General features: G+C 38.6%; 1 protein-coding gene across 6 annotated transcripts in view; it reads right to left on the bottom strand.

The window, feature by feature from the left end:
• LOC133800431 (ultraviolet-B receptor UVR8) overlaps positions 1 to 17211 on the bottom strand; it is a 51287-nt gene extending 34076 nt beyond the window's left edge. Inside the window, exons 1-4 of one of the 6 annotated variants that reach the window (XR_009876476.1) lie at positions 16723 to 17210; positions 16179 to 16255; positions 11080 to 11172; positions 3553 to 3631 (exon numbers count right to left, since the gene is read on the bottom strand). Coding sequence is in view for 5 of the 6 variants with exons in the window: in XM_062238418.1 (XP_062094402.1) it covers positions 3553 to 3631; positions 11080 to 11172; positions 16179 to 16255; positions 16723 to 16975 (502 nt within the window). In the remaining variant the exon portion in view is untranslated. Of the gene's footprint in view, positions 1 to 3552; positions 3632 to 11079; positions 11173 to 16178; positions 16290 to 16722 lie in introns of all 6 variants that reach the window. The other 5 variants (XM_062238418.1, XM_062238398.1, XM_062238391.1 and 2 more) reach the window with 5 other exon arrangements.
• Between the last annotated feature and the right edge of the window lie 2030 nt (positions 17212 to 19241).

Here is a 19241-nt window from a genome sequence, read left to right as displayed (position 1 = left end):
TTGCGTTGAGAAAAGGGACTAGGTCTTGTACCCAACATCCTATCTCCAAGTTTATTTCTTGTTCTAATCAATCTTCATTCAAAGCTTTCACCTCCAATTTGTCAAGTGTTCTTATTCCCATGAATATTGAAGAAACTTTTGATGTTCCCGAATGGAAAGCAGTGGGACTTGAAGAGGTGAAAGCACTGAAACAAAATAACACTTGGAGCTTAATGGAATTGCCACCCGATAAAAACATTATAGGGTGCAAATGGGTGTTTACTGTCAAGTATAAAGCCAATGGTTCTATCGAGCGATACAAAGCACATTTGGCGTGGCCAAAGGATTTACACAGACTTATGGAATTGGCTGCAATGAAACCTTTGCTCCAGTTGCCAAGCTCAACACCATCACATTCCTACTCTCACTACTAGCAGTAAACTTAGACTGGGAATTACATCAGCTTGATGTAAAAATGTGTTTCTAAATGGTGATCTTGAAAAGAGGTCTACATGAGTCGACCCCTAGGTTTTAAAGAAACTCTCAATAAGAAGATTGTCTGCAGACTCAACAAGTCACTCTATGGCTTAAAGCAATCTCCTCGAGCTTGGTTTGATCATTTTTCAAAAGTGGTCAAGAATCTTGGGTACATTCAAGGACAAACTGATCATACTCTGTTTGTTAAGCACTCAGAGAAAGGGAAAGTAACTATCTTAATAGTTTATATTGATGATATTATTGTTATTGGTGATGATATTAGAGAAATGAATCTCATCAAGAAAATGATGGCAAAGGAATTTGAGGTTAAGGACCTTAGTGCATTAAAGTATTTTCTGGAGATGGAATTTGCAAGGAGCAAAAACGGTATTTCCGTGTCTCAAAGGAAATACACTCTTGACCTCTTAAAAGAAACAGAAATGCTAGGAAGCATGCCTAGTAAAACTCCTGTTGAACTTGGGAACAAAAAAAAATGTTCAAAGGAGAACCAGTCAACAAAGGAAGATACCAACAGCTGGTTGGCAAGCTTATCTATCTCTCACACACTCGACTGGACATTGCCTTCCTTGTTAGTCTCGTAAGTTAGTATATGCATAGTCCCTGTCAAGGACATCCGAATGATGTCTAGAATTTTGAGATACTTAAAGCAAACACCGGGGAAAGGGCTATATTAAAAAAAAAACGAGTGATCGAAAGGTCGAAGTTTTCACTGACGCTGATTGGGCTGGAGCAATCGATGACAAAAAAAACCACATCTGGTTATTGTACTCTCATATGGGGTAACTTGGTAACATGGCGAAGTAAAAAAACAATTTGTGGTTGCAAGGAGTAGTGCAGAAGCAGAGTACAGGGCTATGGCTCATGGAGTGTGTGAAGTCATCCGGGTAAAAAGACCACTTGAAGAGTTGAAGATAAAGTATGAACATCCCATTCAACTTTATTAGTATAACTTATAACCCTGTTCACCATGACAGAACAAAGCATGTAGAAGTGAATCGTCACTTCATTAAAGAGAAGATCAATAGAGGGATTATTTGTATCACGTATGTGCCTACTAATCAACAGTTGGCTGACATACTTATAAAGGATTGACAAAGCAAGTATGTGATTTCCCATTAGAAAAGCTTAGACTCATCAACATCTACAGTCAAACTTGAAGGAGTGTAAACAGATTTATTAAGAAAATCAAATCAGAATAAAAATCAAATCAATATGATTTGATTACAGATGTAGGGTCTGTATATACATATACTATCCTTGTTTATAGTATTTAGTTTTATTTTGTATTTATTACTTTTATCCTGTACAGCCTATAAATGTAGGCTATTCTTCTCAGAATCAATATACAAGAATTATTCTGTCATAATATTTTTACAAAAATAATAACAATTCAGAAAGAGTAGCACGTTATTAAGGGAGGAAAAAAAAAGAATAAGAAACAGCCCTTACTGTCGAGCATAAAACATAACTAAAACGTTATAAAAAAAAAAAAGTTAAAGTTGCGCATTTAAGTTCTGTTATGTGACAGTAGGAATGCTATTGGTTCTTCTTCAGCTGCCAGTAATTGTACCTTTAAAAACAGAGATAATATCTCCTAGGTCACCTTTCTTTCCTATAGGGAGCTAGTTATTTTCTTTTTCAAACGAACACTCAACTTGTAATAATAATAAAATTAGTACAAACAATGATAGGCGAGAGCCTAATAATAATAATAATAATAATAATAATAAAACACAAACTAATACAAAATTACAAAAATACTGCCATTCCCCACATAAAGCAGAGAAAGGTACATTCTAAAATTCCTTCACATTATTACAGCCAAATGGCCACCCAATGCCTAACTTTTTCCCATAGAGACTCTGCACAATCTTCATCTTCTTCAGAAAATCTTTTATTTCTTTCAAACCATATAGCCCACAAAATAGCTACCACCCCAGTTATCTAAAGCACTTTTGTTGCTTATTCCCTGGAGCATAGTGAATGAAAAGACCAATCCTCTGAAGACCGAAATTATTCAAAAATTTATACCATACTCTCATTGTGAAATAGCAATGCATAAAGAGAAGATTTGCATCTTCCCCATTTTTCTTGCACATCATGCACCAGCCTGGTGAAAGCATGATGTAAGTTTTCCTCCCTTGCAGTTGCAACACCTACACACACAAACGATCTAAACACAGCAACCAAGCAAAAAAGCGAAACTTAGAAGGCAAGGGACTTTTCCAAACCTTTTGCCTCCAATATAAACTATTAGAGGCATACCTACCAACATATTGGATGCTGATTTGCAAAAGAACACTTCTGATGAGTCACTCAGCCAGATCCTTCTATCCTACAAGGTGTGCCACAATTTCTGGTTCTGCAGCCTATAAATTAACTGAATACCCTCAGGTACCTCTCTATCATTTAAATTCCTGATCAAATGAAGATTCCAATCACTTTGCTGACCCTCCAAAGAAATGCAGAAATCAGCAATGCAATAATTCTTCTTCTCCGACAACCTGGCCAAATTTAGAAATACATCTTTGAGAGTTGCGTCACCACACCAAGCACAGCACCTTCCCAAAATAAAATCTGCTTTCCATTACCTACTTTAAATTTAACCAGGTGCCAAAACTCATTATACAAAGAAGCAATTCCTTTCCAAGGACATCTAGTTGACATTCTATCTCCCAAATTTTTATCCCATCCATTACCATGAATTCTATACTTGTATTTATAACCTTATGCCACAAAGAACTTTTCTCCATTGGAAAACTCCAAAGCCATTTTATAAGAAAACTTTTCTTATTAGACTTCTTCCAGCCTTAAGAGTACGGGCTTGAGGGATGGGATAGGAGAGTGGTTGCATAGAAGCTTGCTATTTATAGGTAAGACGCAAGGAGCTTAGATTTCCATCAAAACTTTGGGAAAGTGAAACACATTTTCATAATTTTATTCAACAAGTTCAACAGTTTAATAAAAATGATTTAATAATGTAACTTGTACCAAAGAAGTATGCCTAAATTTGAGCAAAATTAAACCTGATAAAAAGAAAACTATTTTCATGAGTTTACTCTACAAAATCCACACCTGTAATAGCACTAGAGTGATAATAACCAGCTGAGATTTGAGAAATTTCCTTTGGAAGTCCAGAAACCTCTACTGGCTCCTGCAACAGAACATCCAGGTAACTAAGATGATCCATTCTATCTTTCATAAGAAACATAACTTGTTTGAAAAAGAAGACAAAAACAACTTTTAAAGTACACAATAAGTCGACACCAAAAAACTAAAATACAAAAAGCAACAAGAAGTTCAAAAAAAAAATTTGAAACAAAACAACAATACTTGTATTATTAGTATATAGAAAATAACACAAGGTTTAGATTGGACTGGAGTCCAGAAAATGTACTGCCCAAACTAACAAAAACAGGAAAATAGAAACAAACATTTTCCTAAAAACAAAATATAACAAAAACTGCCATACTCTATATTCAGAGAAGGCAAATTTATGAAATGGTAAGGTACAGAAACAGGTTACAAAATACACTGTCGTTTCCAAACAAGATCTGAAAAAAAGATGTCTTTGAACTCTTTCACTTTGAACAATAACACAGCCACCCAGATCCTGATCTTCTCCCACAACATCTCCACACGGAAGTTCGAAATTTAGTCTTGAAGGAAAAGCACTCGCTATCCTTCTTGATAAGGACACTATATTTTTAATCCATAGGCCTTGTTCCATTGGGAAATTTTATTGATAAGAAATCTGATTGTTGAGTTGGATTAGACAGACGTGCTATACAGAAAAAGAACTGGTGCTTAGATCTAATTCAACCCAGACCATTGCCCAGTAAGATTGTGATAATCACCCGGTGTCGATCTTCAGAAGCTCCAGCTTCAGCCCTCACTACTATATAAACACCATGAGAAATCAGCTGATAATTAATAGCACTTTCTCTCAGTCAAACCACGGCACCTCAGCCCAGATGTCTTTTTTAATGGTTAAGAAGTATACATAAATTCTATTCTTTCAAGGCAACCCACACTGACAGTAGATGTACTCTTTTCTGCATGTAGACATTCCACAATGTACTTAATTAGCTGATAGGCCTCCTCTCACGTATGTTTACACAAGGAGAGGTAAGGGTGAGAGAGGTACACGTGGCTGAGGGTTAGTTAGGAGAGTTAGGTTTGTATGGGAGTAGGGTACACGGCTTATGGTGGGACGGCCAAAGGGAGTGAGTAGGGGTAGAATTGTGTGTGGAAAAAGTAGTAGTTGAAACCAGCTTTTGGGAGAGACCCTGCTCTCGGATTCCAGGATTTCCAATATTGAGCAATTTTCATTATTTCTATCTATCTTGGCTACTGTTTTAACCAATTTTGCAGGAAATTCCTATCAAATTGGTATCATAGCCAATACAACCATGGGGCCGAAGAAGGATAATCCATTAGATACCATTGACGAACGTTTGGAGACCTTGCAGTTGGGTTTTCGATCGGAGTTAATGGGGGGTCCAGTCGAGTTTTCAACATCTGTCGCAGCAAGAGCTTGACACTTTGAAATTTGAGTTCGCATCAATGCAAAAGAAGATGAATTTTATGGTGGGTCACATGACCTAGCTGATGCAACCTTCGGGACAGTCGTGCACGGATGCTACGACGGCCACCAATGATCAGCAACGCCGAGCAATGGAGGCGGATGTATCATCAACATCGGGGCCACAGCCAACTGAGCATCGTCCCACTCCTCAACCGCAATCGCAGACGGGAGACCCCTGGCATTACGACGACCATGCCAATGGTCGCGATTATCGACCACTACGAATGGAGATTCCCTTGTTTTCCATGGACAATCCGGATGGCTGGATTTCTCGAGTGGAACGATATTTCTTGTTGAATCGATTATCGAAGGCTCATATGCTTGAGGCGGCGGTTATTGGATTGGAAGGGGATGCATTATCTTGGTTTCAGTGGGAAAATTCAAGAAGGCCGATTACGTTGTGGATGGCTCTGAAGACATTGTTGCTCCACGGTTTCACACAGTACTAGTAGGATCAATGGCGGAAGAATGGCTGTCGGTGGTCCAAGATACGACGGTGAAGGACTATCATGTGAAGTTGGAGGCTCTGGCATCTAGGGTCGCTGGCGTGCCTGACCATATCTTGGAAGGAAGTTTTGTTAAGGGATTGAAGGAAGACATTAAAGGGGCTCTTCACATTTTGCAACCAGTGGGCCTGGCCCAAATCATGGAGACGGCCCAAAGAATAGGGGAGAGTCCTGAGTTGCTGAAAATGGGCCACAACCCACAATCACCAAGCCCAAAAACCAGCCCCAGCCCTATCTCCGTCCCAAGGCCATCGTTTACTCCATTTACAGCTAGAAATGCTACTGTCATTCCGTTCTTAGCTCCAGTAACGGTGGCGCAATCAGTCTCCGGGCAAGGAAAACCCTCCATCCCTACCAAGAAGCCATTTATGTGGCGACTAACGGAAGCTGAATACCAAGAAAAAATGGGTGTTTGCATCATGTGATAAAAAAAATTTAAAGGCATGAATGTGAAGAGATGTTCTTACAAGTATTACTCAAGATGGACGATGAAGAGGTGCATGTTAGTATATGGAGTCTCCACCACCTACTCCGGATTCCTCCACAGAAGAAACCACCGAGGAGACTTGGCAACATTATCGTTGAATTCATTGGTAGGAATCTCGTTGGCTCACACTATGAAATTGGCTGGAAAAATTGGCCAGCAACAGGTGATAGTACTCGTTGACAGTGGCGCAACCCATAATTTCATCTCCACTAATGTTGTCAAGGTTGCTCATTTGCTGATTACAGCCTTAACTTGTTACGAAGTGTTGTTGGGAACAGGTAGCAAGGTAAGAACAGAAGGAATTTGCTCTCAAGTGAACTTAGATTTTGGGACATTGCAAGTGGTCATTGATTTTCTACCGCTAAACTTGGGAGGGGCTGATGTGATTCTTGGTATCAAATGGTTGGAGACCCTCGGCAATATGCAAGTGATTTGGAGTTCAATGGTTATGAGGTTCAAAGTAGCATGATCATGGGTGACTTTGCAAGGTGACCCAAGCCTATGTAAGTCACAGATTTCATTAAAGGTCACGATTCGAACAGTGCAGCAAGGACAGGGGTAATGGATTCAATTGAGTCCCTTATCTACGGTAACCCCAACTCGTGATCAGCAAATTCCAGAGGCAATTTTGGGGCTATTGCAACAGTATACTTCGGTCTTCGACATGCCACCCGGGCTGCCACCAAAATGAGTTCGAGAGCATACCATAACACTCCGAGAGGGAGCTATCGTCCTAACAGCCGATCACGCAATTGAGAGCTATCCTAACAGCCGATCACACAATTAGAGCTGGTCCAATATCAGTTTGTCCATACAGATATGCTTAGGTGTAGAAGGATGAAATCGAAAGGTAAATGGAAGAGATGTTGAAGACAGGGATAGTACAGCCGAGTACGAGTCCATTTTTGAACCTGGTATTGCTGGTTAATAAAAAGGATGGTAGTTGGAGGTTTTGCGTAGATTAAAGAGCATTGAATCGCAAAACATGGCTGACAAGTTTCCAATTCCAGTTATTGATGAGTTATTGGACGAATTACATGGGGCAACTATTTTCTCCAAGTTGGATCTCAAGTCTTGGATACCATCAGATTAGAGTTTCGCCGAATGACGTAGAGAAGACGACTTTTAGGACTCATGAAGGGGACTACGAATTTCTGGTCATGCCCTTCGGTCTTACAAATGCGTCGACCACTTTTCAAGCCCTTATGAATGAGGTATTTTGTGACTTTTTGCACAAGTTCGCTCGTGTTTTTTGATGATATATTGGTCTGCAGCCCCACTATGGTGTCACACATGGATCATCTAGAATTGGTCTTGTACAGGCTCCAACAACACAAGCTGTATGCAAACCAAAAGAAATGTTTGTATGCTCAGCCGCGAGTAGAGTATCTTGGCCATGTGATCTCAGCCGAGGGTGTGTCCGCAGACCCAAGCAAGCTCAAAGTTATGGAGGATTGACCGATCCCTAAGTCACTACGGGATTTGAGAGGTTTTATGGGACTTACGGGATACTATCGCAAGTTTGTTAAGGGATATGGCTCCATAGCAAGGCCCCTAACAGATCAGCTGTGTAAAGATGCATTTGGGTGGAATTTTGAGGCTCAGGAGGCATTTGAGTGCCTCAACATAGCTATGTGATCTGTTCCGGTTTTGGCCTTAACGGATTTCCCAGCTCCATTTTTTAAGTCGATGGCTCAAGGACAGGATTGGGTGCGGTCTTAATGCAACAACAACGCCCCATCGCGTACTACAGCCAAGTATTGTCCCCAAGATCCCATGCGAAGACAGTTTATGAAAGGGAGCTCATGGCCATTGTTTTGGCAATCCAAAAATGGTGACCATATCTGTTGGTGTAGAAAAAAATGTATATCGATATATTTTCCTTTACAAACAATATCCTATATATAGGATGAAAAATACAATCAACTTTTAAGGTGTACAAATCAGAATGAATCTGACAGCTACCTAGGTCAACTAATTAATCCTAATATCAAGCAACATACACAAAATAAAAGATATTAATTCAGATCCTTTAGCTGTGATGATACTGAATTAATTACAATATTTCTACCTATTAATTAGTCCTAATTTGATGATATTTCTACACCCTCCCTCAAGTTAGAGCATACAGATCCCACGTGCCCAGCTTACACACTTGTTCGTCAAAACTTTCTTTGATAAACCTTTAGTTAGCAAATCAGCAGCTTGTTTTTTGCTTGGCGCATAAATAACACAGTTCTTTTTCTTCTAATTTTTCTTTTATGAAGTGACGATCCACCTCCACATATTCGGCCCTATCATGGTGAACAGGATTATGTGCTATATTGATTGCTGATTTGTTGTCACTGTATAGTTTTAGAGAGTTTGTCCTTTGAAGTTGTAATTCTTCAAGAACACGTTTAATCCAGATCAACTCGCATACTCCTTGAGCAAGAGCTCTAAAGCTCAGCTTCTGCACTACTTGCAACAACATGTTGCTTTTTGCTCCTCCAAGTAACCAGGTTCCCCATACCTTAGTACAATATCTAGATGTAGACCTTCTGTCCTCAATTGAACATGCCCAATCAACATCTGTAAAGGCTTCTATACTCCTTCCTTCATTATTTCTGAAAAATAGACCCTTTCCTGGTGTCTTTTTCAGATATCTTAATATCTTGTAGACTGCCTCCAAGTGTTCTTTTAAAGGACTGTGCATAAACTAACTAACCAAGCTTATTGCAAAGGCAATATCAGGTCTTGTATGGGATAAATATATCAATTTTCCCACCAGCCGTTGGTACATCTCTTTGTCCACTGGATTCTCTTTTATCACATGTTTATACTTCCCTTTGGGTTCCACTGGTGTTGCAACTGGTTTATACCCAAGCATTCCTGTCTCTATGAGTAAATCAATAACATATTTACATTGAGAGACAGAAATCCCCTGTTTGGTTCTTGCAATCTCCATACCTAGAAAGTATCTCATTTGACCAAGATCTTTTACTTTGAATTCTTGAGCTAGAAATTTTTTAAGGTTCTCCAGCTCATTCAGATCACTCCCAGTTAGAATCATGTCATCCACATAGACAATAAGAAGTGCAATCTTACCATCTTTTGAATGTTTGAAGAATAACCTATGATCTGATTGACCTTGTTTGTACTCATGCTTCTTAATCACTTGATTGAACCACTAAAACCACACGTGGTGATTGCTTCAAGCCATAGAGAGATTTCTTTAAGTGACACATTTTCTTTTCCATATCTTCCTTCAAAACCCAGCGGGATTTTCATATGCACCTCTTCCAAATTTCCATTCAAGAAGGCGTTCTTTATGTCAAGTTACTGTAATGGTCAGTCAAGATTGGCAGCTGCTGATAATAGGATTCTTACTGTATTCAGTTTTGCTACTGGTGCAAAATTTTCTGTGTAGTCCACCCCATATGTTTCAGTAAACCCCTTTGCCACCAGCCTTGCCTTGTATCGATCTACAGTGCCATCAGCTTTGTATTTTACAGAAAAAACTCATTTGCATCCTACCACATGATAGTTCTTCGACTGGACAACAATTTTCCAAGTTGTATTTTTTTCCAGTGCTCCTATTTCTTCATCAACTGCTCTCTTCCATTCAGGAACTGAAAGAGCTTCCTCAATATTCCTTGGAATGATTACTTCTTTGAACTTTGGTTTGAGTCTACTGTAGCACACATATTTAGATATAGGATGTAGAGTACAGCTCCTAACTCCCTTCCTTTTTGCAATGCGCAGATCTGATACTATCACACTAGGATACTCAAGATTAGGATTAGAATGAGGTGAGATGGGGTTCAAAGAGTTACTTACAGTAGGATTGTCACTGGTTCAGATTCATGAGATGCAGGGTCTTTAGCTGGCTGTATTACTTGAGTTTTGCCCCGTCGCCGAGTATAAACCAGCAACTCTTTGTCTGAATTCCTTTGGCCTTCGTTTTCCATTTCAGGTTGGATAGTTTCTGAGTTTATGGCAGAAATAGGATCAGAAATCGAATCAGAATGATCAAAAAGTGGACCAAACTCAGGTCCTATCATTGGTAGACAAGTATCCCAACATTGAGCATCCCTATTAGTCCCTCCCTGAAGCAAAGTGGTGGAATAAAATGAGTTTTCTTCATGAAATGTAACATCTAAAGAGACGTGCATGTGTCGGGTGATAGTATTATAACATTTGTAACTTTTTTTGTGGAAGAATAACCAAGAACACACACTTATGAGAACGAGGATCAAGCTTGGTATGATTCGGATCTACAACATGAAAATAGGAGGTACAACTAAACGTTTTGAGTGGAGTTTCAAATTTAAGATGAGTTTGAGGATAAGCTTTAAGAAGCAGCGAGATTGGAGTTTGATGTTGTAAGACACGAGACAACATTCTATTGATTAAATAAGTTTACCAGCCTCCCCACAAATTGCCCAAAAATGTTTAGGTATTGAAGTAGTAAACATGAGAGCCCTAGCAACCTCTAATAAATGTCGATTTTTCCGTTCAGCTATCCCATTTTGCTGAGAAGTGCTGACACATGAACTTTTGTGGATTATGCCATTAGAGAGAAAATAATATTTTAAGATGGAATTAAAATATTCAGTGCCATTATCTGTGTGGAAGACTTGAAGATTAGCTTGAAATTGATTATTAATCATGGAGTGAAAATTTTTAAAAATGGCAGCGGCATCAGATTTTTCTTTTAAAATAAATACTCAAGTTAAGCGTGTATGATCATCTATGAACGAGATGAACCAACACGAGTATTTGAAAGGTTGGTAACACAGGATGGCCCCCACACGTCACTATGAATAAGAGTAGATGGTTGAGATGCTTTATAAGGGCAAGAGCGAAACACGGTGAGTATGTTTTGCAAATTGACACACTTCACATTTAAACATGCTCAAATTTTTATTTCGAAATACTAGGAAACATATGTTTTAGATATGGAAAACTAGAATGTCCTAGATGATAATGCCATCTTATAATATCAAAATCACTAGAAACAGTACAACCAAAATGCAAACTTTTATTAATTTGAGCAGGTGGAGGATCAGTTTCAAAGTATACAATCCGCTACATTCCCTCACACTCCCAATCGTCTTCCCCGGGGACATTTCCTGAAAATCACAACACAAAGGTGAAAATTTAGCAAGAAAGTCATGATCAAGGGTAAGTTTGCTAATGGAAAGGAGATTGCAAGACAGATTTGGCACATGGAGAATATTTTTAAGTGTAAGAGTAGGAGAAAGAAAAACCGACCACAATGGAAACAAAACCATTTGCTGTTTTTATCTTAATGTTACCTAGGCGAAGATTGTAAGTGGTAAACTGATGTGATTGCCCAGTTGTATGATCAGATGTGCCAGAGTCAATAATCCAAGGGGTGGTTTGAACATTAAGTGCAGCAGAAGTACCTGGGGCAAAGGAAGCCTTTAGATCAGATGCGGAAGCAATGTTAAGGAGCTGATGGAGTTGAGCAATCTGGTCAGGTGTGAAAGGAAATGACGAAGGTTGTGCAACAGTAAGAGCACGCCCATCAAAATTGTTTCCAGCAGCATTATTTCTATTTTGGGGCTCCAATCCGCATGTTTACCATGGATTTTCCAGCAGGTAGCCTTTGTATGGTTTGTCTTACTGCAATGATCACACCAGGAACAGTCACGTTGTGGCCCACGAGAATCAGAATTGGATTGGGTCGCCAGGCAGCAAGGGCGAAATGATCTGTTTCAGTGGTTTGAAGGGATCCCATCATAACCCTTTTGCGGCTTTCCTCACAACGGACCTCAGCAAAGGCTTCACGAACCGAGGGAAGAGGAGACTTTCCAAGGAGACGACCACGAACTTCATCTAGTTCCCAGTTCAAGCAATGCAAAAAATCAAATAGTCTCTCTCGATCAAGCATTTTCTTGTAGGAAGATGCATCATCAGAACACTTCCACTCTGGAACATAAAACAGGTCAATTTCTTGCCAAAGATTATACAAAATACTATAATATTGAGTTACAGAAAGAGCTTGTTGTTTTTGGTCCTGAAGTTTGGACTTGAGTTCAAACATTTGAGCCGAATTTTCAAGGTTAGAAAAAGTTTCTTTGACTGAGTCCCACAATTCTTTCGTAGTAGAGAGAAACAGATAGGTTCGACCTATGTCAGCTTCCATGGAGTTAACAAGCCAGGAGATGATCAGGGAATTTTCGGAGGTCCATTTGATGAAGGAGGGATCAGTGGAGGCTGGTGCAGAGACGTCACCTATGAGATGGCCCAAACGACCACGATCAGTGAGATACAAGGTCACAGATCGAAACCTTTGGAGGAAGTTTTGACCATTCAATTTATGAATGGTGATTTGAAGATTAGGCTGTTCATATTGATGGGAAATAGGTTCAGATGAGTTTTTGGAAATTTTAGAGATAGCAGAATTGTCGTCAATGGTCTTGGGATCAGTTGAGGCGGCCATGGTACAGGAAGAAGACAACTAAGAGAAGGAGAGGTCTCAGAAAAGATGCTCTGATACCATGTAGAAAAAAATGTATATCGATATATTTTCCTCTACAAACAATATCCTATATATAGGATGAAAAATACAATCAGTTTTTAAGGTGTACAAATTAGAACAAATTTGACAGCTACCTAGGTCAACTAATTAGTCCTAGAATCAAGCAATATACACATAAAATAAAAGATATTAATTCAGATCCTTTAGTTGTGATGATACCGAATTAATTACAATATATCTGCCTAATAATTAGTCCTATTTTGATGATATTTCTACAGTTGGGAAGGAAATTTTTGGTTCAAACAGATCAGCGAAGCCTGCAGTAGCTTCTAGAGCAGCATTTGGTAGCTTAGAAGCATCAAAAATGGCTCACCAAACTTCTTGGTTATTATTTTGATATCCAGTATAGACCGGGACTTGAAAATAAGGCGGCTAATGCCTTATCTCGCAAGCACCAAAGGGCTGAGTTTGCTGCCATTTCGGCTCCTACGGTTATTTCACTGCTCGATTTGCAAGCTCATGCTATGGCTGATCCACATCTGTCCAAGATAATCTAGGAAATTCAACTTGGCCAGGCTAGTGACGGGTATACATACAACCAAGGATGCCTAAAGTTTCGTGGTGGGCTGGTACTACCATAATCTTAACCTTTTATTCCACTAATATTACAAGAATGTCACAGTAGCAGTGTTAGGGGCCATTCGAGGGTGTTCAAAACCTTTCAAAGGTTGGTTGTCGACGTTCATTGGCAAGGCATGAGAAAGGATGTTCAGAAGTTTCTAGCCAAGTGTGCAATCTATCAGCAGAACAAGTATTTGGCCCAATCACCGGTCGGTTTAAGTTTGGGAAGACATTTCCATGGATTTCAGAGGACTTCCTCAGTCAAATGGGTTTGATTCAATTTTTGTGGTGGTAGATCGCCTCACCAAGTGCAAGCATTTCATTGCGTTGCGCCATCCCTTTTCAGTTATCACAGTGGCAACGGTATTTGAGCCCAAGATTGTTAGACTCCATGGTTTGCCTCGGTCTATTGTCTCGGATCGAGACAAAAATTTCCTCAATTTGTTTTGGAAGGAGATCTTTCGTTTACAAGGAACAAACCTCAAGCATAGCATAGCTTACCACCCTCAGTCCGATGGCCAAACTGAGGTGATTAACTGCTGTCTTGAGATATTTAAGTTGTTTTGTGAGTTCCAAGCCAACATAGTGGGCAAAATGGCTACTATGGGTAGAGTATTGGAACAATACGTCATACCATTCAGCCGCAGGGGTGACTCCCTTTAAGGTTGTGTATCACCGTGATCCACCTCCATTACTTCGTTTTGAGCCAGCCAACACAAAGGTCTCGGCAGTGGAATAAACGCTTCAGTCAAGAAAGAGATAAAGTTTTAGACTTGCTCAAAATGAATCTTCATCGAGCTCAGCAAAAGATGAAAGTGCAACCGGATCGCAAGAGGAGAGATGTTCAGTTTTCCGTAGGAGATTTGGTGTATGTCAAGCTCAGGCCATACCGTCAAAGGTCAATAGCTAAGCGCAAGAATGAGAAACTCGGTCTTCGTTTTTTCAGTCCTTTTCGGGTGTTAGCACGCATTGGCTCAGTAGCATACAAGCTCCATTTGCCACTTGACGTGTATACATCCAGTATTCCATGTTTCTATTCTTTGTGCAGCTCTTGGTCCGCAACAGGTTGCCACAGCTCTTCCAAAAGACTTGTCAGCAGACTTGGAATGGTCATTAGAACAAGAGCAGGTTCATCCCGAAACTCAAGAGCACCAGCCACAAGCCTTGATCAAATGAGTACATTTACCAGAGTTTGAAGCCACTTAGGAAGATTTTAATGTGATTAAGCAACAGTACCTTAATTTCCACCTTGAGGACAAGGTGAGAATTTGGGCAGGGGCTATTGATAGGCCTCCTCTCACGTATTTTTACACAAGGAGAGGTAAGGGTGAGAGAGGTACATGTGGCTGAGAGTTAGTTAGAAGAGTTGGGTTTGTATGGGAGTAGGGTACACGGCTTATGGTGGGACAACTAGAGTAAGTGAATAAGGGAGTGAGTAGGAGTAGAGTTGTGTGGAGAAAGTAGTAGCTATACCCAGCTTTTGGGAGAGACCCTGGCTCTTGAATTCTGGGATATCCAATACAGAGCAATTTTCATTATTTTTACTCTATCTTGGATATTGTTTTTACCAATTTTGCAGGAAATTCCTATCATTAGCTCTACGAGTAACAATTATTCCATACATTTTAACCAGTGATTGTCATTACAAACGAAATATATGAATGCTTTGGGAAATTCTATATATTACTAAAGACGTGTAGATGTACCGACTACTGAGTAAACTATGTACTGCTTGTAGATGCAGAAAAATCCTTGCTGGTGGATGACCCTTCCCTTCCAGCATTCATATTATTTCCTCAAGAGTAGGCACTCCCAGAAACCTTAACTAAAAGCTCATCCTCAAAAAATTATCTTGCATCTTCAAATGCCCTTGGTCCTCAAATTGAAGATTCTCAAAATATTATTATATTCTAATTTTCTATATCCTTGTGGTTCTTCACTAAAGCTTCTTGCTTTCTCCAAAAAAAAAAAATACCATGTGCATGTTATCTCTCCATGATTTTAATATTTATATTGGGTCTTCTTGCTCATTCCCATGCCTCAAGGCTTCCCTAGCCTCATCACCCATTCGGACTTTCCTAGCCTCATCAGACCTTGAGACTTGACTTATCTACCGTTTTTGGACTAAAATTAAACCCCAAAAGTCATTCATCAATCTAAAAGTTTAAAATTTCAGAAGCCTAAAATCATTTAGTTTTCCCTTCATACGGTATTCCCCATATTTTGTAATTATAGTAATAAATCCACACACATCCAACTTGAAACCAATTTTTGAATTATCTCCAACAATTGCATAAATGGATCATCATATCATATTATCCAATTCAAACCCATGCATGGTGCAACATAGATAACAAACTAAATATAAATGAAACAAATACAATATTAAATACAAGCATAAATGTAATTAAAAAAACTCATTTAATTTTAAATCATTTTTAAAAAAAAATATTAAAAAACGAGATGGACTAAGGAAATCAATACAAAATTTCATATTCAACATAAAGTTACAAAGATTTCTTAACAAGTAAGCATAATTAACTTTTAAGATACATCCAATAATTTTTTTAAAAAACAAATCATCCTTAATATCTTACTTAAGAATACTATGCATCCATTCACCAAGACCAAAACCTTTCTTAGTCATGGTTCCACAAAAAGAGAGCAGAAATAATTCTTTATTTTATTATTTATTTATTTGAAAAAGGAAAATGTACGAACTTTTAAAAAAATTGTAGTTGATAATTTGGCCCCTTTCACAAATTAGATTAAGTAAATCAAAGATGTATCTTAAAAGGTAGAGGAAAGATCCAACCACAAATATAATTCACCAGTAGTTAAATTTCACTTGGCAATAGAGCTACTTAACATCAAAGAATCAAGTGAATTGATATGTAAAAAGAAAAGCAACACAAAAAATGAGACTGAGTTTATTAGCAAATGTTTTAAAGATGTTGTGACAAAAAATAACAGACAACTAGAAACCAGAAAACTACAGAAATATCATACAGTACTGTAAGCCGCATCATCCGTTGTCCCAAGCTGCCCAAAATCATTCAGACCAGTGGCATAGACGCGTCCAGTTTCTGTCAAAGTAGGAGACAGTTTATGAGCCACTACCTGAAAATAACTGACAATCTTCACAATTGTTGACAGACATTGAAAAATCTAATGATCTCTTGCCTACAACATAATCAAAGTGAATAATGCTAAACAAGTAATTACACTAACTACCCAGACGTTAAAAATTAAAACTCATCCAAACAAGAAACCAACTAAACTTATTGCACATACGTCATAATGGGAAAATGACTCTCTAGTACTTCAAAGTGATCAAATTTGACCCCAAGCACAAAGGTAGATCATTCCCTTTATAAATAGACAAGGCTAGATTTTGCTTTCTCCATGATTCCGTAAGTACTCAATCTCTGTCTTAAGCAAGACAATTGAAGAGAGTGATAGAGGCAATCACGTTAGCCATTGTCTTGGCTTAATACTCTGACAGTGAACAACAGCACGGATGAAGTACAGAGAATATGTGAAAACATATTACCTGTTAGAAATAGGGTGTGAGCACCACCGCATGCAATGGCTCGGAGGCCTTGATCACGAAAGGTCGAACAGAGCACGGGAGCAGGGCTCCAATGTGAGTCCAGGCTCTGCAACCCAAGCCTTCCATAGTCACCATTTCCCCAAACCACCGCGAACCTCTGTCCCGTCTCGCTCTTACTCCACAACCATCTTTTCACTAACCCTAAGCCTAAGTTTAGTGAGGAGCTTCTAACTGATCCAATTCTGCTCAACATTTGAAAGATTTAGTAGAAGGAAAAAGAAATGGTTGAAGCGTGGACCGATTGCAGGAAGAACAAATTGATACGGACAAGTTGATAAAACTTTCGGTCTTGAAGAATAAATTTAGGAAAATTGATATGGTTAAATTAGTGTTTGGAAATTGAGAAAGTGAGAAGTAAAATGATGAGTGGTTTTTTTTTAATGCAAGGCTGGCAACGGGGCAACGCCTTCTCGTTCTTTTCTTCTCACCGGCGAAATTTCACTATTTATATTTAAGCATAATAGTCTCTCCAATGGAAGAAAAAAAAAAAAAAAAAAAAGGATCTTATGTATACAATAATACTTATTTGGTATCGGACATATTTGATACTCTAAAATCAAATTTAATTAATAAAATATTACAAATTTAATCAAAATGCTCTCAACTTCCAAATTTATATTTAATTACTTAATTATATATAACTGATGGCAGTTTAGTCATATTTACAAAATTTTATCTATCAAATTAAAATATAGGGTACCAAATATGTATGATTTTAAAATACACGGTATCATATGAGCATTATTGAAGATAGAGGGTACCAAAATGATACTTTGAAAAAACACAGGGTACAAAATGAGTAAATTCCCAACAAAAAAAATATCACTATTCACTCTTTTATTTTTATCCTAAATATTCCTAATGTATCCAAAATACTTATCTCATTATATCAAGAATACTGAAATTTTCTCTTCCTCTATTTTCTATATCTCTATCTCTCTTGCAAAACCCTTACCAAAACCCACAATGTATGTCAAATTTCTCACTGAAATCGTTATTAGTCATCTCTATAGTCTAGGTAAAGATCACAATATCAAATGCAACATCCATTTTGAGGGATTTTGGAGGAGAAAAACCATGAGTAAGAATATTGCTCATTTTTTTGTATTAGGTATTTTTGTTTACTTTTTTGTTGGCTATTTCGAACAAGTCTAAGCTCATGGTGTGTTTTTTGGGTTGTTAAAGAGATTTCGCGATATGCATTTTTTCTGAGTTTTCTACAACATTTTTGCTCGATAACAGCTCGATAGGTGCTCAATACTATGTAGAAGACGGTTAAGTTGTGAGTTCGATGTTGCTCAATAGTGGCTCGATGATAGCTCGATAGGTATAGCATTTATTTCTCGATGGTGCTCGATAGGAACTCGATATGGGTTCAATTGGACCCTAGACTATTTGGCTTAGTAGTTTCTCAACATGTGCTCGATGGGAGCTCAATAGGGGTTCAATAATAGGCAGATGGTGTAGGTTCTGTTAAGATCTCGATGTTGCTCGATTGTGGCATGATATATGGTGCTCCGTTAGTGCTCGATAGGGGCTTAATGAAATGTGTTGGTTAGGGTTATGTTCGATTTAAAAACTTGTTGCTCGATGTAGCTCGATAGAGCTCGATGTAGCTCGATAGAGCTCGATGTAGGTTCGATTACAACTCTATAGATTTCTTTAGAAACCTAAAAAAAAATTACAATTTTTTTTTTTTTCATCACATGTTCCATTGTTTACGTTTTTGTATCTTACAATGGTGTTTGGGAAATAGAAGGGAGGAAGTGGATTTTAAGGATGCTCAATGCATAGTGATACCGATGGAGAATGACGCAATGTACTTGCAACTTCTTGACATATTGCACAAGGAACTTCGTGTTGATATACAGATGTATGGGTTGAAATTGGAGGTTCCTTACACATGCGGAAACCAATCGTTTAACAACGAAAGAAAGGATTGCCTGTGTGTGTCACTCCTGTTAAGAAGATTTCATTTCAGATCCATATTCCACTCCTAGTCTTAGTGTTAATAAAGTTCGTAGTGAGGTGGACACTTTTGTTCCAGAAAGAGATCTTGTTGGAGATCCTGTGGGTACTGTTGGTGTTGATCCTATGGGTACAGTTGGACCGGAGGTAGATCCTTGGGAGGTCCTATTGGTGACCTGAGGGACAACCAGTATGAATACAACCCCTATGTGAATGACGATCCAGTAGTTGAATTTAATGAGTGGTTAGGGTACGATTCAACAGCATATTATAGTGCAGAAGTGTTGATTGACAAGTCTGATGATTTTCAAGTCGAACAAGTACAAGAACAGGTAGTATATCCTATTGCACGGGCAAACCTACCAAGTCAAGGACTCCGGCACCTGAGACCACCTCTAGTCATCCTGGTGGAACAGAAGATAACATTACAGGGAACATTCCAATATTTTCAACAGAAGATCACAAAAGATGGAGTGCTCCCATGTTTACGA

The sequence above is a fragment of the Humulus lupulus genome, chromosome 1 (assembly GCF_963169125.1).
Source record: "Humulus lupulus chromosome 1, drHumLupu1.1, whole genome shotgun sequence".
Classification (NCBI taxonomy): Eukaryota; Viridiplantae; Streptophyta; class Magnoliopsida; order Rosales; family Cannabaceae; genus Humulus; species Humulus lupulus.
Note: the sequence above shows the minus strand (reverse complement) of the source record. Positions and strands in the feature narration are given on the sequence as shown.